At 37.5% G+C, this 25,217-nt stretch overlaps 1 protein-coding gene across 1 annotated transcript in view; it reads left to right on the forward strand.

Moving 5' to 3' along the window:
• CCDC171 (coiled-coil domain containing 171) overlaps positions 1-25,217 on the forward strand; it is a 151,560-nt gene that overhangs the window by 120,829 nt on the left and 5,514 nt on the right. The window contains exon 23 of the mRNA XM_084224916.1: positions 7,205-7,355. Within this exon, the coding sequence (XP_084081042.1) occupies positions 7,205-7,355 (151 nt within the window). The remainder of the gene's footprint in view (positions 1-7,204; positions 7,356-25,217) is intronic.

The raw sequence follows: 25,217 nt of genomic DNA on the forward strand, positions 1-25,217 counted from the left end.
TCTATACTGAGCTCAGATTTTTTTCTCTTTGAGTCAGCAACAGGCTTTTTCTACAGCAGTTAAAACTAAACATTATTTTTTTCACAAGCATATTTCTTTTCTAAAAGTAATTGAAATTGCTCTTAGTTAAGAGAGCACTATTTAAAACCAACGAAAAATAATATTCTAATTTTCAGTAAACTACTGTGTTGGCAAATAGTTGAGTTAGCTACTTATGCTGGACAGTTTGTGGACAGCATTTCAAAGAGCAGAAGAGTTTTCCGATCTCATGTTTACGTCACATTTACATTCCATGTGAAGTTGTTTTGGATTTTTCTACTTTGTAATCTAATATCTTAACATCTGTTTCTGTCCCTTCCTTGAAATGTTCTCCTACACAGTCACCTATAGTAAATCAATAGATTTTAGGCAATTAAGACTTAGTGTTTAGGTAACATTTATTTATAAAAATTGTTTTGTTTATATAAGATATCCATATGTAAGATATAAAGAATAATATGTTATTTTAAGGAATGAGAAAATGAGAAAGACTATGCTTTTAAAATTTATTTTAGTAACATAACGGTTATGGGAAACAGAATTCAATACTTCTACATTTATATGGTTTTTTTCTGGTTCCAAGATGTTACTTCAATAGGCCAAAGGCAATACCATCAAGATTCAGACTACTTGTACTTCAGTTGACATTTCACCTGGATTTTGTTGGGAAGCTTTGCTCTCTTCTTTCTCCTCAAGACTGAATGTGTGATGGGATACCATTATGTTTTGTAGTAAGACTGCATCCTGACTTTTATGTAGTGACTATTGCTGTTTGACTCTTCTCCTCAGTGGTAGTGCATTATGCCTGCATTAGGTAGATTTTGATGCTCACTTAAATGTAGGCTTTATAGTAGTGTCAGTGACTACCTTTTTCTCTCTTTCATTTCTGTCTAGAATATACACTGCAAAAGAAGCTGATATACACTGAAAAGGAGACAGGATACCAGCCTAAAACTTCTTTCATTTTCCATTTCTTTCTTACTAAAACCACTGCCTTGAAAAATTCTAACTTTTCCTCACAAACTGAAATACTAATTTTGAAGCAAGACTGTAAGAGGATGGGAAGACTGGTAGCATTTTCCCCATTTGTAGCTTAAACTACAGATTCTTTGGGGCAGGGATTGTTTCTCCTTTATGTTTTGCATGCAACTATGCTTGACTTTGTGCAATAGACAGTGAGAATGGTCTTTGCATATAAACATTATTAGCCTATAAAAACTGGAATTTCCTTAATTTTGTTAAGTGACAATTTTCTTGCATAGTCCAGAGCTATTTCTCAATAGTCAAGGCTGCAGGTCGTTATCTTCTTTGCTATAAAATTCTCAGGATGCTTTCTGCCTGGTCATACCAACTAAACTTATTTATCAGTTTCTAAAAGACTGAGGTAATTTCTGAAAGTCTTACACTTTGTAATAATTTTCATGGCAATTGTTGTTATGCTTATCCACTGTTGTTTCCACTAGAAGCACTTTCTTTTCCGTCGCTGTCAATTTCAATGCTCCCTTTTCAATTTTCTTGTAGGAAGTCATGTCATTACCTCTTGGAGAGAATCTAGCCTTTTATTTAGAGCTTCATTCCCTTGGGCTATCTGCTGAGACCTACAGGGTAAAGTAATTGTTATTGAAGCGAAGGGGATAGAGTTAGGCCCCCTGTGTGGCACTGAGTCAGCTTTTGTTGGGGGAAAAAAAAAGTTGTAACAAAACTGACCTGCTTTTTGGCACATTTAAATTGTGCATGCCACGCTTGAATGGAACTGAACAAAAAGTTTAGTGTTGAAATGAGATACAAGGAGAATAGATCATTAAAGAAGTGCCAAACAGCTGCAAAAGTGCAATTTTGCTGAATGCACTTTCCCTTGAGGTTTTTTTCCCCATTCCAGAGAAGCTGCTGTATTTATATCCTTCACTGATGCCACTAGATGTTTTGGACTGTGGGTCAAGGCAGCCACAATGGGTTTTCAAATGCTCAAATGTATAGGGAAAATTTATTGCAATAATTTCTTCTCAAAATATTGCTCTTTTAAAGATACAATAATTATCCTGACATCTTGTTTCTGAAAACAAAAAGTAATTGATGTGTGTTTTGTTTTCTGTACTCATTTTAATGAATCTTATTTATGTTAGTTCAAAGCAAGGCAGTAATGACAAGCATACAGAACCCCTTCCATGGAGTTTTGCTTTCACACCAGTTGTTTTTGCCGGAATTCCACTTCAGCCAAACTCTGTACCAGGAATGAAATTCTCAGTCTTTTCAGATTCTCGCACAAGCAGTTTGTTAATTTAGTTAACCAGTGGTTATCTCTCATTCTTCTGAAGTTCATTCATTATTCCTTCTCTTGTTCTTTTTTATCTTTTTGTATACATAGTCCTGTGGTAATTTGCTATGTGCTAACACTGTGTTTAGTTGAATAATTCCTGAAATAGGAGCCAAGCAGTCAAACATGAATTTCAGTTTTTTTGTAGATCTCTGTTTTTTAAAGTATGTTGTATAAAGTAGATGGTCTTGTTATTCCAACTGCTCCATCTGATGTTACAAAGTCAATGCTTATATTGTCAGGCTGTTAGTCTTTTTGATACCTTTTAATAAGAATCATTTCAGCATAGTAAACCTTCCTTAAGGTTTATGTCTTCTGAACATGAGATGCGGTTCTAGGATAACAGCATGCCAAGTCCTGAGATAATGTAATAGCATTGATATGAAAATAAAGAAACTGATTTTTAATAATTTAGTATTTTATTTGTAACTTTAGAATAGTGTAAAACTTTATATGGAAATTTTCATTCACTACAATTTGTAACTCATAATCTAATTTTTTTTTTTTAACTCTGTTCTCAATAGCCAAACACTAAGCACAAGGGAGACGACATGTTTAGTGTTTTAAGTGGGAATTTAAAAAGCCTTTTTTATAATGTATGATAAATACATTAACACTTTCATGAGAGGTCTTCTGCTAATTTGCATATGATGATCTGTGTGTTTCTTGTTGTATGTTTCTACTACAACTTCAATGAGAACAGCTAAAGTTTGAATAATCTTTGAATTTCAGAAATTAATTTTTTAACAAGATTGGTATTCTTTTTGCATTGCCAGTTTCTTGAAGATTGTTATGTAATTTGTCAGTATTAGCCATTTTTCACTTTAAGTAAAGTATTCCAGATAAAATAATACTTTAAATAAAGTACTGCAGATTGAAGTTTTTTAGTCTTGTAGATTTACAGGTAGCCATACATGCAAATGCAGTTTTATGGCATCTATAGCGCTATCCACCTAAAAATTACTGGCTATAGAAATGGTGTACAGAACAACACAATCACTGGTTATTCAACAGTGCATGCATGGACTGTTACAAAAAATGGGTTTACATGTCCCCTGGAGAACTGTCCTAAGCTTAAGTGTTTTCAGTCCTTTTAAAGATTAATATGGGGAAAGAAAGTATGGCTTAAATGTTGCTGTTTTGGTCTGATGTCCACTGGTTTGTAGTTTATAAACAGCATCAACTTAGTTAATTTTATTTTTCTCTCAACTTTGGTTTCTCATCTTCACCGACCAGTAGCCAAAGCCAAAACTTCTTATGCATACCCTCATATTACAGGTGAGACATCTCTGAAGAGGTCATAAAGGCCTTCTTCCATTCAAAATCTTTAGAAGCCTTTTTTCTAATTGAGTAAAGACCTAAAGTTTAAAATACTTAGTTCCCTTATGTTATGACTGACACTGGATTTAAAAAAAAAAATCTGATTTTGCATTCAAAGATGGTTAAAGTCTTAGGGACTCCTAAGACTCTCCCTCTTAGGGGTTTTCTGCATAGGGATACTGTATTACAGCTACTGTTCAGTAGCTGTAAAGAAAGAGATTGTCAGAAGTATTTAGGCTTAAAATAATCTGTCCACTAAAAGTTATACTTGAAAAGAGAATTTGGGCATTCTTGCACATTTTCTTGCTAGTCCAACAATTTCAGCCTAAAATACCTTTTTCCATACCAATTTAAGAATATAGTTTTATCTTGTGAGTTCTAGCCAATTATCTGGGAATTCATACATCTGAAGTTTTCATGAAGCTGCCTGTGTCTTGTCTTAGTGCTGGAGCATGGGTCTCCTCTCACAGACGCTTTTGGATTAAAAGCAGTCCTACCATTTGCTTCTGCCATATCAGTAGTATGTGGTGTAGGATGTTGATGTCATAAATAATGTTGACATCCTCTATACGTTGAAGCATTGAATAAAATGAAAAGAAAGGAAAGAGATTGCTGTAAAAAAGGCATATAGCATCTGATTATTTCTTCTTTTTGTTTTTGATTATGATGAAGCAATTATGTACAATTTTTGCTCTTAAAATTTACAATCCTAGATAAATTTCAACCACTGGATTTGTGTTCAGTATCTAGGATGACTTTGTAATAATCACTGAATTAGGCTGAGGTTGGAAGGGACCTCTGATGGTCTTTTGGTCCAAGCCCCTTGCACAAGCAGGGAGGAACACCTAGAGCCAGTAATGTTTAAAACCAGTATTCTTCAATTCCACTGTTTCTGTGGCCTCCTTAATTAAGTCTTCTCCCCACTAACTTTCCTACAATACTCATCTGTCTAAAAATGTTTTATATTTTTGAAATGAGTTGCAATAATATTGGTTCCTATAAGTCTGGGGATCACTATGTCTTGCCTTTCTAAACAGAAGTCATTTTCTGGTGTGTGTTCTTGAAACATTTTGTGTGTAACTGAAGACAAATTTTGATTGTTTTATGGTCTTTTCTCAGTTTTAATGTCACACTATTACCAGCACATTCAAAATGAGAAGTGCTTGCTTAGATGCAGACCATGCAGATGTGTATAAATGCCAAATTTTATGTTTTAAAAATTAGTCAGGAGTGTTGCTGAAACATCTTATTGTTATGTATACTTAAAAACTATGTATACATCTTACTGCTATGTGTACTTAAAAACAAAAGAAAGCACTTGTTAGCAGAAGCGGAAGAAATTTCTGCAGAGCCAAATTTGCATTCTGGAAATTCTGACTTTCTTGATCACAGAACAGTTTCCAGAGCTGCAGATATATTTGTATCTGTAAAGTTCAAATAGGGATCTCATTTGAAGTTCTGAACTCAGATACTGATACATTTAAGGTGTAAGTGACAGATATTGTAATTTGCATGTGACCAGGTTCTGTGCCCATTCCTTGTTGCATCAGGCTTTTCAGTAAGTGTAACTTTTGTATTCTTGAAGAGAGCTCTCTCAATCTGTGACTGACTTAAGTTTCTTGAAATCATTTGTGGCTTCCACTGGCACATCTGAAAACCCAATATACTTGCCCTTCCCCAGATGGCATTTAGAATAATTATTCTTCATGTTCGTACCACCCCTGGAAGATCCAAAAATAATGTTTGTCCTAAGCTGTTCCTGAGCAAGAAAGGCCTAAACTAACCCTGACTCTTCGCTAGGGAGCTGGGATATACTGGAAGGAATGTGTACATATGGGTGCGTAAATGCCACCTTCCACATTCATTAGTAACTGCAAAACTACTTTCTTCTGGACTAAGAAGAAATCCAAGTTATTAAAAAAAATTGCTATGTGTGAAAATAAAAGTTTGTGAATACATTTTTTCCTAGATTTAAAATTTTCAAATTCATTAAATGAGAGAGCAAATTAAATATCTGTGCAGGTCAGGAAGGAATTAAAAAATGCCTTTTCAGATAACTGCATGGTCTTAGAGTACCTGTGGAGATGTAGGATGAAGCTGTGTAGGTTAGTGGCTTCACTAGCTTTGTAGTAGCAGAGGTAAAAATAAATTAAAGAAATGTCTCTACATTCTAGTTCAGTGAAACCTTTAAGTGTTTTGTGTGAAAGGAACGCATGAGATTCTATGAGATTTGAGACACAGCTTGTTATGCAATGGTATAAATCCTTTTTTATGGGTCACAGGCCCAAGTAATAGTCCTATTTCAACATGTCTGATTTTTAATATGTGGGCTGTTGCCATTTGAAGACTCTCAGGCAGTGTTATGTGGAGTGATATATAGCCTGATTCCTTCTTGGTATTGTTTCTGAATAGGTGCAGCATTTTAGTCATGTTGAATGTGAAATAAAAAAAAAATTAAAAGCAAGATTATAGCTTACAGTGGCAGGCTTACAGAGCTATGTGAATACACTGTCAGGGTTAGAACCATAATATTTAAAACATTTTGGATATTTTTTTCTGATAAGAAAAGATATGTTGGTGTTGACTTGCCATGGCAGTTTTCTATACTTCACAATAAAATAACCTGATTGATTGGTTACCTGTATTCTGAAAAGCAGGTGTGTGTTTGAGAACAAAGAAAGGAAAAGAAATGAAAACAGTTAAAACCTTAGTGAATGTCTGGTTGTGGTACTACAGTTTATAAGTCTGTACTACAGACATATTCAGAAGGCTAATTTCATTTTATCTGTTACATGTTCTTAGAGTTGCAACTTGCTATGGCTCATTTCAAAGGGCAAAACTGTAACTTACAACATGTGATTAACCAGTTGTAAAGAAGACCAATATTCTCAAAAATGTTAGACTATTTAGAATATATAGGGTTACCACTAATGTCAAATCATTTGTTCTCTCTTGTGCTGCTAACTTTATTATCAGTCTGATCGATATTACACGACTGGGACATTCTTACACTATATACATGAAAACAATTCTATTTTCCCAACTATACTGTAATCAGATTATTTGCTTTCAGAGATCTGTAGCTTTACCCTATTTCTTTTGTTTCTGACAAATTAATTTTCTTAACATGAAGTGGGAGGACTCATTTTGAAAGTACCAAAAATCACCTAAAATTGTGTAGTGATTCTTTATAAACATAAATTGAATGTTCACTGAGTTTTGTAGTTAAGTAAAAAAAAAATAGTATCAACTGTTCAATGCAGTACTGAATGTTTGAAAATAGCTCATTTTGTAATTGGGGTGCAGTTGCTTGCTTTTCCTCAAAGCTATCAATATTTCAGATTTTTGAAGAAGTACAAAATCTTATGTTATACCTTTGGTTAAGTCCATACTTACAACCTAAGTGCCTGGTTTACAACTTTTGTTTTGATTTTTCTAATTAATAAAAATTAGATCTTCTGTAATGATGTATGCTACTTGGCATTTAAGTGTAGCTTGTCTGGCACTAAAGATTTGCTTTACTTTTTAAAGGCTGTGATTCAAAGTTTCATGGAAGTCTACCAACTTGCAGTTTCCAGAGTTGAAATATTAGTGAGAGAAACAGAATCTTTTCAGCTTGACGCTACAGTCCTAAAGTCCAGGCTCCAAACAGCTAGTCTTCATAAAAGTGACCTTACAAATGGTAAGTCTGCTTTTCAAGTAATTTTTGTCTTTTCAATGTGGCTTCTTATCCAGCATCTCCCTTCATGCTGTATAGTTTCTTTAGGGGAAATACAGTAATATTTATCTATAAACATAATAGAGCGATAAAACCAGTGTCAATAGAAACTTTTTCTGAAGAGAAAATGAGTGGTAAAAGTTAACATGGGGTTTAATTTTTACTACTGTATCTTCTACAAGGACCTGTTCACATGCTGGAAAAGTACACATTGTGAATTTTACCAGTACAGTAAGTAGTTGAACTTTGTACCTGAAGAATTTTACATCTAGAGATATTTTATGTTAAACCAGAATATTATTAGCTTCATGTAATCAAAGTGTTTCTTAGGAGATCTGAATTATTTTTAGACAATTGTGGTTATGAATAATACTTCTCAGTAAACTTACAAAGTTAATTTCAGGAGTAATTTCTGCTCTAAAAATACTGTTGCCCACAAAGTGCTTGGATTTGCTTAAGGGTAATAAGGTGGGTCTTCAGATTTGAGATCTCTCTCTAGGGGAATTACTAAATGCAGATTAATTTGTGTCACACAGGCCAGAGACCAGGCACATAAACTGTTAAAATTTGTAGCCAAGTATCTCTAGAATGAGACTTTGTAGGATGTGTAACTTACATACACTCAGTGTATTTCTCTCCCATCTCTTAGTTTTCCACAGAGGATAAAGGAGAAGGCTTTGGAGTTTTATTGGTGGTGGTTGTTGTTGTTCTTCTTCTTCCCTTCCTACTGTCTTTTCTTTTAGTCTTGTGTAGTAAATGGCCATAAAGAAAATGAGTATTGTTTGTCTTTCTTTTTGAAAATCTGTAAGAAGACAGCTGTCACAATGCAAATGACACAAACCCAGTAGTAAACATACATTCAAAGGCTGTGACTATGACTGGCTTTGGTTGTTTCCTACAGAATTATATTAATTTCTCATCCTACTTCTAACACCACAATGGGAAATTAGTGCAAATACAAACTATATTAATCAGTGCTGAAATTGAGTTTTAACATCTTGAGGTGACAATTATTGAATGAAAACTTTGTTTATTTCTGATTACACAACCTTTCTAAGGAATGGACTGACTTCACTGAAATTGCTTTTTTCCTCTTCCAACCAGACTCTTTTGATGTCTTCTGCTATGTTTATGTTTATATGTATCCTGCTGAGCCTGTGCCCAATCTAACTGGACTTCTCCTTTGCCTGTTATGGTTGCTTTTGTTGTTTAAATTAAGATGACCACTTGTTTACTAGAGATTTGGAAGTCTGCCAAACTTGCAGCAAGGTTTGCTTTCATTTGCACTGAGAGAGCTTTTAACAAAGATTATGCTAGTCCTGTCTGTGAAGGGCTATGCAGGATCCTGATACATTACAGTGAAAACCAGCTCTCCAATATTTGTGTAAATGCAGTGTTTTTTAAGTAGTTTGTATCTGCATGCAGTGTCAATGTAAAGATGATACTATTTGCATTGTGGAGGGATCTCTTAGCCCTCTGGGGAGAACAGTAGTTCTTCCTTTAGAGGAAGTTTAATTTGAATCTAGGCCTAAGCATTAATATGAAATGTTTTAAAATTTTAATGTAAAAGTGAAAACATTCAGAATGAGAGTCTCAAGTTGCCATGAAAAAGTGATTATGGTATTTTTGTAGTACCTGGGTTTTCTGTAAATTTTTCCCTAATATTTGTAAAAGTTGCATTAAGCATGAATTTTAATAATTAAAACACAGCTTTGCAGTGTGACTTAGATTTTAAATGTTCTAGTTGATACTGTTTTGGTTTGATTTTGAGGAAAAAGTTCTGCCCTGAATTGCTTTCTCTAGTAAAAAAAGTAGAACAGATTTTTTTTTGCTTATTTTAAAGGAAAGGGAGCAATGACTTCTTGAGTACATATTTGGTTTCAAAATTAGACTAACTTTGTTAGTTTTAATTCACTGTCTTCAATCATATATCCATTGCAGACAAAATTTTACATGGAGGTGGCAAACACAGCACTTGGACTGTATTGGTTGCAGGCCTTCATATGACATATGTTTGTGCTTCCTGAAGAGTAACTACTGCTCAGTGAAGTACATTTTTTAAGTCTTCCAGTTGTATATCATGTGTGGACTCTTACCTTATCAAATTGGGGTTTATCTCACATGTTGTGCCTGTTTCTTGATGTCTTTTATACTAGTTGCTTAAGAATCTTGCCCTGCCTTGCATTGCATGCAAGTTTGGTCCATTCATGAGTATTGATATTTTCCATGTTTATTGCTTTCCTAATTGATCTGTTTCTACTGAAATTTCATAACTATATCACCTTTCTTTCTATTCACACCACTTTTCAGCTGCTTTGGGTTCTGCTAATAATTTTAAAAACAAAACTGATGCCATGAGGCAAAATTGGTGATTTTAACTCCTCATCTCTTATCTCAGACTATGAATTGACATCTTCATCCTCCAGTCCACGTCTAGTCCAGGTCTTTCCTTCTAGTCAATAGAGTTTAGATTCTGAGATTGCCATATGTAGTCATGCTAATGCCAACAGAGAGGAACAAGAAGGGATATGATTATGATGGACATAGGTGAGATGAACACTGGAAACACTGCTTATAGAGAAGAGAATTATGTAGGGAGAAGTGAAATCAGTGGCAGAATGTCTCTGTAGTCTTCATTAGTGCCCAGCTATCTTTCTGTCGTACTTGTCTCTGATGATTCTTACTCTGTGGAGTGAAAGGCCCTGTGCAATCTTGCAACTCTTTAAAATTCTGTATGATTGAAAAATAGCTTAGGTTTTCTGCCTGTCTTCCTTTCTTCTTCTTTCCTTCTTTCTGCTCCCCCTCCCTTCTTCCTCCCCCTCTCCTCCTCCCCCCCCCCTCCCCCCCCCCCCACCTTTTTCTCTATTGTTCTGTATTCCTGTATTTCTTTTCTGTTGGCTGGGAGGAGTCTTGGTTGGCTGGTTTCAGTTTTTTTAACTTCTTCTGATTTTTTGTTCTTTACCACCTGCTTCTGAAAATTCCCTTACATTTCTAAAATGCCCTTTTTTTTTTCTTCTATTAGGAAACTATTAACATTTTGTAATAGTCCTTCCTGCCTATTTCTTGTTCAGCAACATCCAGTAATATAAATATCATGAAGTGGATGGTGCTGAATTCTGATGCTTTTATTAATTTTTATTCTTCTTCAGATACATTACTTTTTATTATTATTGCACATTCTTTCAGAGTTGCAGTAATAAGTAGACCTTGAACTGAGAGCTTAGAAGTGCTGTATTGTGCAGTAGTGTAGTCATAGGCAGTTTCTTTGTGGGCGCTGCATGGCAGTGTGTCATCATATTTAGTCACATGGCAAGTATTTGAATCCATGGTGTGCAAGGGGTTTTTGCTGCAAGTGGAGTGCTGCAGGGAATTGATGCAGTGACAATCTCTTTTCCAGGGTGACTATACACATAGCAGGAGCAGTGAACAGAATTCAGTTCATTTTAACATATTTTCAGAAAGTCTTCTTGTAGCTTCCAGCCCTAGGATTTTACGCCTGATGTCAGTACTTGTGTCAGAAGTTTAAGAATGTAAAATAATCTGGTATCAGTTCTGGTAAACAAAAGAAGTCACTTTTATGCTTCTTGTCAGGTGCTTCTCTGAACCTGCATGTACGCTGATCTGGTGATACTCCTTCCTTTTTCTGTTTTCACCTCAGAATCAAAGGAGAATAAAAAATGAAAAGGCAAATGCAGTAATTTCTAAAGATTATGAAGATAGAAAATCTTTGCATGCACTGGAGAATTGGAAATTGGGGGACCCAAAAAGACAACTTTATCTGAAAGGGGGAGAAAGTGAGTTTCACATGGATGAGAGGGGTGAAGTAAAGAGATCTGTAAATGTACCAGAATTCTCTAACTGTGAAAACAACTGTTGTCTTTTGATGCTTCTCCTAGCTGAGATGAAAGTAAAGTCACCCATTGGTTTAATGTGGCTATATTTTTGGGTCAAATCTTTTTCACCACAGTTGTGTTGCGTTTGTGTCTAGAAATGTCTAATGATATCACTTAAAGTATTGAAAATACAGAAATGGTGCCTTTTGTTGACGTGAGAGAAGCAAGCAGAATGATCTTTTGTATGAATAGTATGTATTTGTTTTTGAGATCCTAGTGATTGACATATCATTTCATACTTCTGTGTTGAAAAATGCATTAAGCAAGATGTACACTTTCCTCCCTACTCAAAGCAGTCAGCCCACAGTTCTCATGATCTACATGAACCCTGTTCATAGGGGGTAGAGAGAAAATAAATATTTAAAACTCAAACTTATCAGCTAACTATTTCCCTGACATTTTCTCCCATCTTAACCAGGCTGATCTGGGCAGTGGTTTTACATGTCTTTCCCCCATATACTTTGTTTCCTTGTCACCAGTTCAATCTGTTCAATCTGTTATGGCTAAGACCTGCATCTAACAAGGATGCATTGTCCTAAATTTAGAATTATGAGGATGGAACTAGAGAGAAAAAAAATCCTAACTATGTACCTGTTCTCTTGCTGCATAAGGGAAAGGTGTTTATCAGTGTCATGTTAAATGTCAGAGCCGTATCTCTGATGTAGCTGGAGGAATTCTTCCCAGATGTTGCAAGAAGCAGGTAGGTCCTGAATGAAAACTGTCATGGTTTGACACGGCAAAGATGCCAGGCACCCGCAAAAGTCTCTCACACACTCTTCCCTACTGCAGCTGGGCAGAGGAGAGAAAAATTTAATGAAGGCTTCATGAGTTGAGATGAGGACTGGGAGAAAACACTCCAGGGGCAAAACAGGCTCAGCTTAAAAGCAAAATATGAATCTATTACTAGCAGAGACAGAGGAGGATAATAAGAAGTAAAATAGGCACTTAAAAACACATTTACTTCCCCCACCCTTCCCACCAGCAGCACAGGGAGACAGGGCATGGGGGTTTGGTCAGTTTGTCACCCAGGATCTTCCACTGTTGAGGCAGAGGAGTCCTTCCCCTGCTGCGCCATGGGGTTCCTCCCACAGGAGAAAGTTCTCCATGCACTTCTCCAGCATGGCTCCAATCTCACAAGCAGCAGCCCTATCAAAGCTGCTGCAATGTGGTCCCTCCCAGAGGCACACAGTCCTCCCAGAACTGCGGCATGCACCCTCCATGGGTGCAGTCCTCCAAGGACAGGCTGCTCCACCCTGCAAGCAGGGACCCTCTCTCTCCACCAGGTCTCCCACTGGATCACAGCCTCCTCCAGACATCCACCTGCTGCACCGTGGGCCCATCCCCCATGGGCTGTAGGTGGATCTCTGCATCCCCATGGATCCCATGGGCTGTAGGTGGATCTCTGCATCCCCATGGATCCCATGGGCTGTGGGTGGATCTCTGCATCTCCATGGGCTGTGGGTGGATCTCTGCATCCCCATGGATCCCATGGGCTGTGGTTGGATCTCTGCATTCCCACGGGCTGTGGGTGGATCTCTGCATCCCCATGGATACCATGGGCTGTGGTTGGATCTCTGCATCCCCACGGGCTGTGGGTGAATCTCTGCATCCCCATGGATCCCATGGGCTGTGGGTGGATCTCTGCATCCCCATGGGTCCCCATGGGCTGTGGGTGGATCTCTGCATCTCCATGGGCTGTGGGTGGATCTCTGCATCCCCATGGATCCCCACGGGCTGTGGGTGGATCTATTCTGCATCCCCATGGATCCCCATGGGCTGTGGGTGGATCTCTGCATCCCCATGGATCCCATGGGCTGGGGGTGGATCTCTGCATCCCCATGGATACCATGGGCTGTGGTTGGATCTCTGCATCCCCACGGGCTGTGGGTGAATCTCTGCATCCCCATGGATCCCCATGGGCTGTGGGTGGATCTCTGCATCTCCATGGGCTGTGGGTGGATCTCTGCATCCCCATGGATCCCCAAAGGCTGTGGGTGGATCTCCGCATCCCTTGTGGATCCCCATGGGCTGTGGGTGGATCTCTGCATCCCCATGGGTCCCCATAGGCTGTGGGTGGGTCTCTGCATCCCCATGGATCCCCACTGGCTGTGGGTGGATCTCTGCATCCCCATGGGCTGTGGGTGGATCTCTGCATCCCTTGTGGATCCCCATGGGCTGTGGGTGGATCTCTGCATCCCTTGTGGATCCCCACAGGCTGTGGGTGGATCTCTGCATCCCCATGGATCCCCATGGGCTGTGGGTGGATCTCTGCATCCCCATGGCTGCAGGGGCTGCAGGGGCACAGCTGCTTTACCGTGGTTTCACCATTGCCTGCGGAGGAATCTCAACTCTGGTCCCTTCTGCACCTCCTGCCCCTCCTGCTCTGACCTTGGTGGCTCCATGTTGTTTCCCTCACATGTTCTCATCTTCTCCTCTTCTCTGGCTAGGGAAGAACTGCACCCCACTTTGTTTTGATTTTCTTCTTAAATATGTTTTCTCAAAAGTGTTACCAACTACTCTCATTGGCCCAGTTTTCACCAGCAGTATGTCCATCTTCAGAGCCATCAGGGAATTGCTCTGCTGGACATGGTGGAAGCTTCAGCAGCTTCTCATAGGAGCTGTCTTTGGGGCCCCCTACCACTACCAAAAACCAGGCTGTGGTAAACCAACACAGTCTCCTTGGCTTTTTCACTGCCTCACATAGTCTTATGCACATTTGAATTTGTTTCAGGAAAGATTTGGAGATACTGGTTTTTTAAATTGCCTTACAGAAAGTAATTAGACTTGCTGTTTTTGTTACTCTTTGTTACATGTGTTTTCCTGGAAATAGTCTTAGGCAGAATTCAGTAAATATGGATGTCAATAATCATAACTTTGCTCAGTATTGTTACTTCCCAGTGTTTAGTTGCTATGGAATGTTCCTGAAGTAATAGTAAGTAAAGAAAAATATGACAGGCCCACAGGGAAAATTTCCCGACTATTGAGATAGTCATAAACATGAAAGTGTGGAAATATCAGAAAAGTGAAAACAGAAAACTGTTCATAAGATTTACTAAGTTTAATGTCTCTGTAAGACTGAATCCACCAATAATATCTTCCTGAAATTCTGTTTTTATTGAAATATTTGCATTTCTTTCCTAACTTTAAGTAATTGGGCATCACTTTGTAAGAAATGACTCTTGCTTTCAAAGGTTTATTAAGCCTTAAAAAAATACAGCAAAGGACTGAATATGGAAAAAGGACAGCACACTGGGGATTGGTGACTGGCTGCTACGAACTTGTTCATAAAAATGGCTGCTTTGCCTTTTTTATCCCTGGTGGTTGCATCAGGCAGCGCTGACCCCTCCTAAAGTCTGTCAGCCAACTCTTCTTCACCGTCCTTTGGTGGACACTTTTTTGTAACTTGATTGGAGGTCAGGTGTTGTCACGCTATGTCCCCCTTTCCCTATTCCCAACGGCCCCATGCAAGGGGCTCAGGTACACACCTTCTCTCCACACGTTCTGCACAACCCAGGCTGCCTGGTGGCAGCAATACAGAGGCGGTGAAAGGCCACTATAGGGAGAACGGAGGACATCTAAACAACAAATCAGAGTAACATGACATCAATAAATCTTCTCTTAACATACACACAATATTCATCTCTTAATTGCGAGAGGCAATCATCCCTTTACTTGTCTAAAACAACTTGCCAGCCTTACTGCATAGGCAAGGAATGCACAAAACCTAATGCAAATGATCACTTGGTCACCTGGTATTGCTTACACAAGTAATAGTTGTAGCTAAACAGGATAAATTATATAGTTTAAAATAATACTACTGCTACTACTACTACTTACAACAACAACAACAACAACCTGTATTATAACTCACATTCTGCAACTTAGGGTAATGTTGTAAAAAGCAGTTACAGTAATCCAACAACATGTTTGCTATTTTGTAAAGAGTGGTTCCTTTTCTATGCAAAAATTTTTTGATACTCAATATTCTAGGTGCATGAACTTTAAACTTGTCAGACTATTATATTTGAAAATTATAGTAATTTGATTAAAATGTTGCCTATAAGGCAAAAAGTTCAGTTAATAGAATCCATATGTAATTAAAGTGCAGAACCAAATGTAATCAGACCCCTGTGACTGGTGCCTTCATATTGATAGTTTTACAGTGGCCTCTGGGGTTGAAAGTTTATGTTACAGTCACCAATGTAGCTGTGCTCCAGAAAAAAAACGAGACAGTGTAGCTGTTGAAGCAGGTATGCCAGTGTCCCAAACTGATAATCATACAACAAAAGTAGTTGATAGTCTGAATTTTGGGGCTGTCTTCCACTTGGCACATGGAAGAAGCACAAGACTGCTGTATTGTACTAGTCAAAGAGTTGCATTCTGCAGCAGCACTGCTATGTAAACATTCCTAAATGAGGGAAGTATGTCCAATGAGACCAAGTAACAGTGTATTTTTTTTAATAATATAGTTGCTTAATTTGTGTGAATTCATGTTTGAATCATCTGAAAGTTATAGACACAACACTATGTACCAAGCCACAAAAGAAGTTAAAAAAATTTCCTGAACTTTAAAAAAAAATAAAATATTTTCTCTGGACAGTTTTAAGAGTTGACATCCTGTGTTAGAGTTCTCTAATCATCACCAGCACAATTTACAATCAGAACACACAGAGAGCCAGTTCAGACCAGCTCATCTGTTGACTTTGGCAGAAGCCCTTAATCTCACTGTGTGTAGCTGCCACTTGAGAGCTGGGGACTCGGCAGAGAGCCGAAGCAGGGTGGGATGCAGGGTTGGTCAAGACATGAACACATAGGCCTGCTTCATTTCAACAGCCGTACACTGCTTTTTTTTATACTCTTTTCATTTTACAGCCTTTTTTTTAAAAAACCTGAAATTAAATGAGGACCTCTCATGAGCCACTGCGCTCCAGGCATAAGAAATTGTAATGTCTGGCTTCCAGAAACTGTCCCGTCAAAATGTGCTTCTGATTAGGTGGCTTAATTACAGCTGTGAAAACAATGTTGATTTAGGCCTCAAGATTCCAGTGCATGTCAGCCGTTATTAGCTAGCCTTGGACTGAAGCCACCATTTTAAAACTCTGTACCACTAAAGTCACACACTGCCTGACAACTTTTTATTTAGGCAGAAATGTTGCCAGAAGCAACACATTTTATGCAAAATATTTTTCATTGCGCAAATTTCAAATGTGACACAGTTGATGGACATAAAATAGGTAGTTATGGGTGGACCTCACCAAGTCCAAAAGCTAACTTTTGCAAAAAAACCCCTACTCCAACACATCCCCCTCCCCCATTTCAAATAGTTTTTTCTAAAGTTTGACTGACATAATGCTTAATTTTAATTCCTTTAATTCAGTTTTATTCCAAATCCAGCATGTTGGTTTAACCACCCAATTTTATTGCATCTAAATTTTCCTGACAGTTTCATTTGCTGTTGGGAAATAAAATTGCCATTTTTGCAACATGGGAAATAATGGCTAGTTTCAAAACCAATATGTTTGAAACTTCCTTTGCCTGAAGCAGGTTAAGGCACACACTCAATTTACTTTAGGGGAAAAAAGCTCATTAAATAGTTTTTAATATTTTAATATAATTTAAATAACTGCTTTCACAGTGGGAAGGCTTATTAGGCCCATGTATTTACACCTGCAGAGAGGTAAATGTTTGGGTAATTAGGTGGTTTCCAACAATTCAGTTTTTCAGTTGAGGGTTAATACTGTAAACACTGTAGATGGACAGAAAGAGAGCTGCATTTAAACATTACATTTCCACTTTTAGCATTTTACTTTCATTTTACTTAGTGCTTAAGGAAGAGGCTTAAGTGGGGTTGGTTTGGGTTTTGTGGGATTTTTTTTTTTGTTTTGGTTTGTTTTAGTTTGTTTTTTTTCCTTTGTTTGGTCTGTTCTTCAGCTCTCCTTAATGACATGAATTGGCTAAGGAATGTGAGAGAATGTGTGTGGGTGTTAACTTTCAGCAGAGGTCGGTACTTTGAAAAAGTAAGATCTACATTCTCACTTCACTGTTGCTATGAAATTACAAATGTCCATGCTGTGTGGTTTAATGGAAACCATGAAGTTCCTAAATGACCGCAGGTTTGTTCCGCTGTTAAGCACAAAACAAATCTTTCAAGTCATTGGCGAAGTCACAAAAAAGGAGGGTCATGTTTTCAGGAAGGTAATCTCCTTTCCTTTTTTTTCCTTCATGGTTTGCATTTCTGTGGCATTAGAAATGTGTTCCTAGTGAGGTACTGGAACTACCAGCTCACAAACAAGAATCCTCAGTTCCCAGGACTGAAAACAAGAAACTTGGAAGCTAAAGTTGTTTTCATCTCTTACCCTAAATACAGGCCAGTGCAACAATAGTACCTTCAGGAACAACTAATGGGAAATTTTTGAGAAACTAATGATTTGGATAAGGAAGCAAGTCTAAAGTGTAGGTTGAAGTTTGTCCTGTAAAAGATCATCATGCATTCATTCTCTGCCTGCAGCAGATTAGTGGAGAGCAAGGCAGTGTATGCCTGCACTTTATTTTGTTCAGTTTTCAGAGGAATGCTGGAATGAGCTAGTCTTCTATTTTCTTTGCAAATATGAGGTGGGGTTTCCTGAAAAAGAATGTTTCAGAAATGTCCCAGTTGCTGTGGAGAGCAGCTGTAAGTCAGGAGACAACCATGTGATGGCTTTTTCCTTATTAGACACCTTTGCACTACTCTTTTGAAATGTCTTTCAATGGTAATATGCAATGAGTTTTATTCATCAGCCCCATACATTTGCTTCCTGTTGGCTACACACTGCTGTTTCTTTTGCCTTCTTCCCACACCTATCAAAGGAGCATTTCCAGGACATCAAATTAAAAGGAAAATTCATATATTATTACATACATTGTTAATCCTGTAGTAGAAATGAAAGTATTGGGAGTGCTAGACAGGCTGTTATTCCAAGAACTGGATATTATAGACCAGGACATTTAACCCTGGTAAAAAGTTTTTACAAAAGAACAGAGCCAAGGACACCATTTTACTGTCTTTATAGAAGAAAAGGAATATTCTCTACAAAGGCAGACAAATTCACTTCTTTCCAGACTCAAGGACTTTTACTCAGGCCAGAAGGTGCTTCCTCCTCCCTTTTGAAGAAGTTATTTCAAGAAAGAGAGCCGGGAAGCTTCTATTATTTCCTGCTAAACTGTGGGTTAAACATAAAGGGGATGTCTGTTTGTTCTGAGACTCTGAATTTGCTGAGAAATTTTTGGAGGGGATTAAAGCATAGCTGTGCCTGAATGAGTCTAACATAGATGCTTAAATGGTGAGTGAATCCATGCAATCCAGTCTGTTGTCTTTCTGATATTTTCTTGACATTTTAAATTTAAATCCTGCAAGTTATACTGTTGTGAATAATTATTTTCTTGTTTTCACACCTGTTTGGTTTTATGTTCCAAGCTAAGTATTTAAAGCACTGTTTATGAGGAGAAAATTCAGTGCTGATCTTCAGATATTAGCTTTGATAAAGAGTGCAAGATGTGTAGATGCACCCTGTAGATTCACTTGATCAGGATGATAGATAATAGAAAGACAATTTTTTGTTGTCTTTTTGCTGTTCCTGTTTACTTTATACTACTAGCTCACTGCCTAGATCACAGGGGAGAAAAAGATTAGAGTATGACCTAGGGCAGTGTTGCCAGGAGCCTGTCTCTTTCTCAGCTAGCCTCAGAAATGCATATGTGCAGCATGTGCCTGTAACGTAGCATGGCTATTATTACATGCACCCATTAAGAAAAATAATGATTAAATTTAAAAACATATGTATGTAGACAAACACACAGACACACATACACTCTTTAGGTTTTGTAAAGGAAAATCTCGTGGTAAGAGGTTCATGTTTCCCTCTGGATGGCAGAGAGGCAGTCATAGTCCCACCACCAGATCATTTGGTGCCAGCTAGCAGTCAGCCTTCCCTCCACAGGACACAGCTGTCTCTGATGCTCTGTCTCCTCTTAGTTTCTGCATCTGGTGCAGTCTGTGCTAGGGGTAAGGTCGTGGGAGCACAAGGAGCACAAGTGTTGTCTCTATTGTCCCCCAGCAGATTTTACTGTCAGAACTAACCTCGCTAGTCCACACAGGGGAGGGTGGATCCTCTTTAGGTCAAAGAGAGATAGTGAGTGGGGTAAAGAAGGATAGATGCAAACCACAGCAGTCAACTTTATTTTGCACCTTTCTAGAATTTATGAAATTGTTTTCCTATTGCTGTTTTCCCCTGCCTTCTCCTATAATTGTGCATATTTCCATCCTCTTCAACTGTGAAAAATACCTTTGCGTTCCTTTCTGTGACATGTTTGTGGCAGAGTAACATATTTCTTGAAAAAATAAATATATTTGCCTGCTTCCATTTGCTTGCATTTTGTACTTCAAGCATAAAAGTTAATGTGACAAATGAAGAAAAACGAAACCTTTGAAATATATTAGAGAGTACAACTCACAGAGATACACAGGAAATTCAGTTAGTGTGCAAAGCATAATATTGTTCTTAACACATAATTTTATTCCTGTAATGTTGGCGTGATTTAAGAGAATACAGACAGCAAGTTACATCTTCATCTTTCTTTTTGTTGAGTCTTACATATTTAAGACACACTGTTTAATATTTACCCATCGAGGGTTTGTTTATTTATTTATTTATTGTTGTTTCTAAGTTATGTATAAACATTTTTAATTGAATTCAGTGAAACCCAGATTATGTAGAGAAGGCACAGTTTTTATAGTTGATCATAGTGAGGACCTGTTTTCTCCAGAGACTGAACTCTGTGGAGCAGTTTGACCTGTTCAATAAACTAATCATTGAACAAATTTTTAAAATGGGAAATGGGCACTCCATAGGGTAAAGAGCTTTACTGTCAGCTAAAAGGTTGTTATTATGATTTATTATGATAATGATCTTGATTATTCAAATAACATTTGTTTTCTTCAGTTTATTTAACAGTCCAGTTGAAGAAATTGATTTAGAAAGAAATGTGCTCCTTAAACTGTAATTTCACTTCCCTATTTTACAAGAATTTGGGGTGTTTCTTGACTTGTTTCAGAAATGCAACCATTTGGAAAGATAGGAGCCTCTTTTGCTCAAGCAATCAATTCACCCCTCTGTTTTTTTTTTTTTTTTTCTTCCTTGTGGTGGAAGAGAGGATATCTTTAAAATGAACAGTGAATAATAAAATTTACTGAAAATATGGTCACAAATAGTGTGGTTAATCACCAGCAGAGTTTCCTTGATATATGTGATATTAGGAAAGCAGTGATGTTATGAAGATGCAGTGATTCCATTTCATCCTTTTCAGATGGTGTAACTTCTTGAATTCCTAAAAGAATTCCTATTTTCAGAGAAGCCTATAGAAATCTTAAAACCACACTGATTTCAGACACCACACCTTTGGATCTGGGTCTCAACTGAAGTTTGCCATAAACTCATAGATGACTCAGTAAATGTTGCCACAAAGCTGATATTGCAATACTTACCTGTCTTAAATTTGTATATGCAGCAGTATTTTGAAAGACTTTTATCCTATCTAGGTAATGAAGATGATTTGGCACATAGAGTTTCTGAAGGCCAGAACCACAATAATGAAATAATTCACTAATTTTTCAGCTTTTGTTAGTACTGAGGGTCTCCTTTGATCACAGAAGGATCATCTTGTATGGTGCTTATATGCTTATGGTGAGGGGCCTATTAGTCTTTCAAAGCCTGTGTGACGTCAAGTTTCCTTTCACAAGGTCTATTAAATCCATTGCATTCTTTTGGGAGTCTGAACATTAAACATTGTAACTTAACCAGGGCTTTGCGAAGTTTCCTGACGCATCAAGTAATACAGTTTAGTTTTAATTTGTATATGTCAAAACATCCTGTTGCTTTAAGTATTTTGAGTTTAATTTAATAACTTGCTGAAGTTTTCTGTGCTTTAAATATGAGATGTTTTAGAAGACTAATCTCAATGGGAGCTCTGAGTAAAGGAATTGAAGGTATAGTTCTGCAATGTACAAGGCACACCAAATTACTGAAACATCCCTGTTTTGGGAGTTTTGTTGGGTTGTTTTAGAAAACCTAATTTTTTAAACTTGTATTCTACCTTTATGGTTTTACAAACCAAAAGGCTGAAAAACACTTTCTCAAATCTTCTTCTAGGTTCTTCATGACTGAATGAAAGTTTAGAGTGTTGTATGTGTTGATGGTTTCTGAGTTTTGGGCTGTTTTTATTTGTTTGTTTGTAGCATGTGGTGGTAGTGTTTTTCTTTGTTTTTGGGGTTTTTTGTTGCTTTTAACTTTGCTTTCAGAACACACATTTGGCTTAAATATATAGGAAAGCATTAGCACTTTTTTAATGTTTATTCATCTAAAATATGATTGGTATGCAGGAAATATTAGTTCCGTTTGCCTAGTGGACTCACTTGAACTGCATATTGAGTCTCACAGAAAGAGACGATTTAGTACCTGAGCTAAGAACAATTCTTGGAGGCTTTGCTCAGGAATCTAGTAAGTATAAAAAGTACTGTTCAAGTAATTATTAGATTTTTAAAATTTAATTTCAGTCTGGAATATAATTGCATATATAGATTTGGCCAAAAACAACAGAGACAGTAAACCTAGCTCACCCACACTCAAGTTGTTTATAACTGATAAGCTTGATTCCTTGCCCAGTTAATGTAATTTGGATCTTGAATGTACCGAAGACCTACATATTAGCCATCAACTGAAACAGAGCCTAAAATATTTTTCCTAGGCTATTCAGATATCAACTGATATCTGATATTCAGATATCAACTTCATAAGCAATATTGCTGGAAAGCTTACTGTTTTTCCTGATCATTACTGTTATAAAACTGAAACTGCCCTTTAGAACTCTATTGAAGATACACTGCTTTAGATATTGCATGTAATCTGTGGGAGAAGGAATAATTCTCTCCTGAAGTTACTTCAGCTAAATTTTATTGGGGATCAATGAATATTAAAGTACTTGCCTTGAATAAGCAAACAAAGCTTAGAAAACTATACTAAACCTACAGGGAGCCAAATGTACCTCTTTCTGGTGAATCTGTCTTTAATCTAATTTATGGTGGAGTGGGATAGAGCCCTTATCAGGATTTTGGCTAGGAGGTAGAAACCTCCACATCTGCAGTGGGCTATCCAGAAAATCTACATGCATTGGCCACTGCTGAAAGGATGGAACCCTTTGTTCTCCTAATACCTTGATGATTTTAAAAATAAACCTCCATTTTGAGAAAATTAAATTGGCAGTAACACTAACTCACATAGAAACATGTGGTATAAGTCAGTAATTCTTTGCTCCATGACTAGAGGATCTTTCTAAAGAGACTACTCAGTTTAATACAGTTATTTAGATTAACTGAGATTCAGATTAGCATGTAGTCTAACGCAACTCTGCAGGTGTTCTGACTTAAAATGCAAGTGTTTGTATTTTATATATGAGATACCAGTCAGTCTGCTTTTCAAATAGGTGCAGATATGTTACATAAACCATGTCTGTATCCAGTTTATGGTCCTAGTTCCACTGTCTCCAAAGAGTAAACTTTGATCTACTCCTCAGTAGCAGATAGTAAAGGCTGGCAAATCTTGGCATCAGCATTTCTCTTGTCATTTCAGGATTACAAACAGCACCAGATTATAATCTCAATACCTACTGAACCAAAATAATATTTGTTCACTTACAAGATCTACAGTAATATTATTCACTATGAGGCCATGCATGTCCCTGACACTTCATTTTAGTTCTGAGTAATGCCATTTTCCTACATGGAATCTGATTGAGGTGTTCACTTTATTTTCTTCATTACTTCAAAACTATTCACTTCTGTGTTAGCAGCTTCTTCCAGAGGTGAGTTCCAATTCTTTATGTTTTGCTGCTTTTTACCACCTTTCATAAAGACAGGTTGGTTCTATGTTCTTCCCATAAATTCCTGTCATGAGAGGAGTCTGCTTTTCATCTTAATCAATGTATTTCCTTTCTTTTTTTCCTTACTTCATGCTTAGGACATATCTTGAGCTTCTGCTTTCTACAGTCTTGATGTCTGCTTCTCTTTGTGAAAATAAAAATTCTTGAGTGGAAAAAATGCCCTTTCAAAGATTTTTAAAGAGAACTGCAAGGAGACTTTCCCTGTAGATAGGAAAGAAAATAGAATGCATAACCTACGTGAGCTTGCTGTAGTTTAGCAAACCAGAATTTTAAAGGGCTATGTGGATAATCTGTCTTGCTGGAATTGAGGTAGTTGAAACCCATAAGGGCAGTAGAAGCTATTTGCTATAGTGGTTTTCATAATTTCACTATCCAGACACCAGTGCTCAATTCAGACTCTTCCACCCTCTTCAGCACAGAGCACTTGAGTGTCATCAATACTTATTGCATACATATGGACTTTTAAAGGGACTTTTCTGACCTACTCTGTATATTTATATGGAAATATACTTGACAGAACTAGTGAGCAAATCAAAGTATTCTCAAAGCATCTGTCAGCAAAGAAATGGTGAGTTTTGGTGTTATTTTTCTACAAGCTGTCAAGTAAGTCCTAAAATGTTGATTTCCATATTTTTAATAGATAATTTATTTTATTAACTATATAGATCCATATTTCTAAAACTACTCCTAAAAATATTGTGTATTTGGCAGAAATGCATAGGAAAAATTAATCTTTTGCATACCTAGAGATTTTTTAATGCAAGAAAGCTGAGTCATAAAGACACTTTCATTGTTTGCAGCCTTCCTCCTCTATGTTGTTAAGTGCTACTATTGTAAATAAATTACTTTTTCCCCTCTTTCCCCTTGAAACAAAATTGCTGTTACAGAATATTTTTGTTAAGTGTTAAGTGATTGAAGTATTTTACTGGATCGGTATAATTTCTTTTTTTGCCAACATTGCTGTGATTATTAGCTCCAGGATAGTTTTTGGTGAGAGATTAATAAATGCACTTCTGGTAAAGGTCCACTATACTTGTTCCATTTAGTAGCAGAATGCCTAAATTGTAGTTGCGCCGGTTCGTCGCAAACAGACAAAAAGGAAGGTAGCATTTTGCTGTGCCTGAACAGTTAGAGGGCAAGCAGACACCGTGCACCTTGACCACCTATTATGAAGCTTTTTGCTGCAATGTCAAGTGAAAGCGAGTTAATTGGGTGAAGCTGTAGAGCATGTTAGGGGCATGGTAAAGGGTTGCTGTCTGACAGCTGAATGTCAGCAGAAGCTAGTGAAGTGTGGCTGAGAGACAGAGACCTGTCACAAAGTTCATGTGGACTGTAGCACAGTTAGGGAGATGAAATGTGGTTCTGTCTCACTTTCTCCCTCATTGCATTCAAGCACCTTAAGATTTCACACTGTATGTGTCAACCCTTGTTCTCTAAGCTGTTTTCTCCTAACACTTCTGCATTCAAATGATTGGACAGAAGATGCTAATGTTTGGCAAAATGAATGTAAATATACTTCTTTCCTTTTTCTGCTAGAGCAGCACTATACATGCAACTCAGATGAAACTTTGAAGGCTTACGTCAGACAGTCACACTGGATAGGAGCTGGGATGATGGCTGAATACATATCTCATGAGATTATGAAGTTTGACACTATAACTAGTGGAATAGGCACTCTTTTCCCAGAAGAAAAGGCTAAGCAGGGGGGGGACTACTTTGTGAGCTGGTGGTGCCTTACTATAGCATTGTGAGTCTTTTAGTCTCTGATTGTAGTCCCCTCCTCCCCTTCTTGCTAGAAAGAAATGGAGTGCTAAGAGGGAACCATGAATGACATACTGATGTAAGGAAACGAGAAGCTGGAGGAAAAGTCATATAGTAGGGAAGCCTTCTTTGGAAGCAAGAGAGTCATAAGTTAAAAGCAGGGATGATCTTACACACTGCTGTGAAGCATAGAGTACCTTTC

The sequence above is a fragment of the Fringilla coelebs genome (assembly GCF_963513975.1).
Source record: "Fringilla coelebs genome assembly, chromosome: Z".
In the NCBI taxonomy this organism is placed as follows: domain Eukaryota; kingdom Metazoa; phylum Chordata; class Aves; order Passeriformes; family Fringillidae; genus Fringilla; species Fringilla coelebs.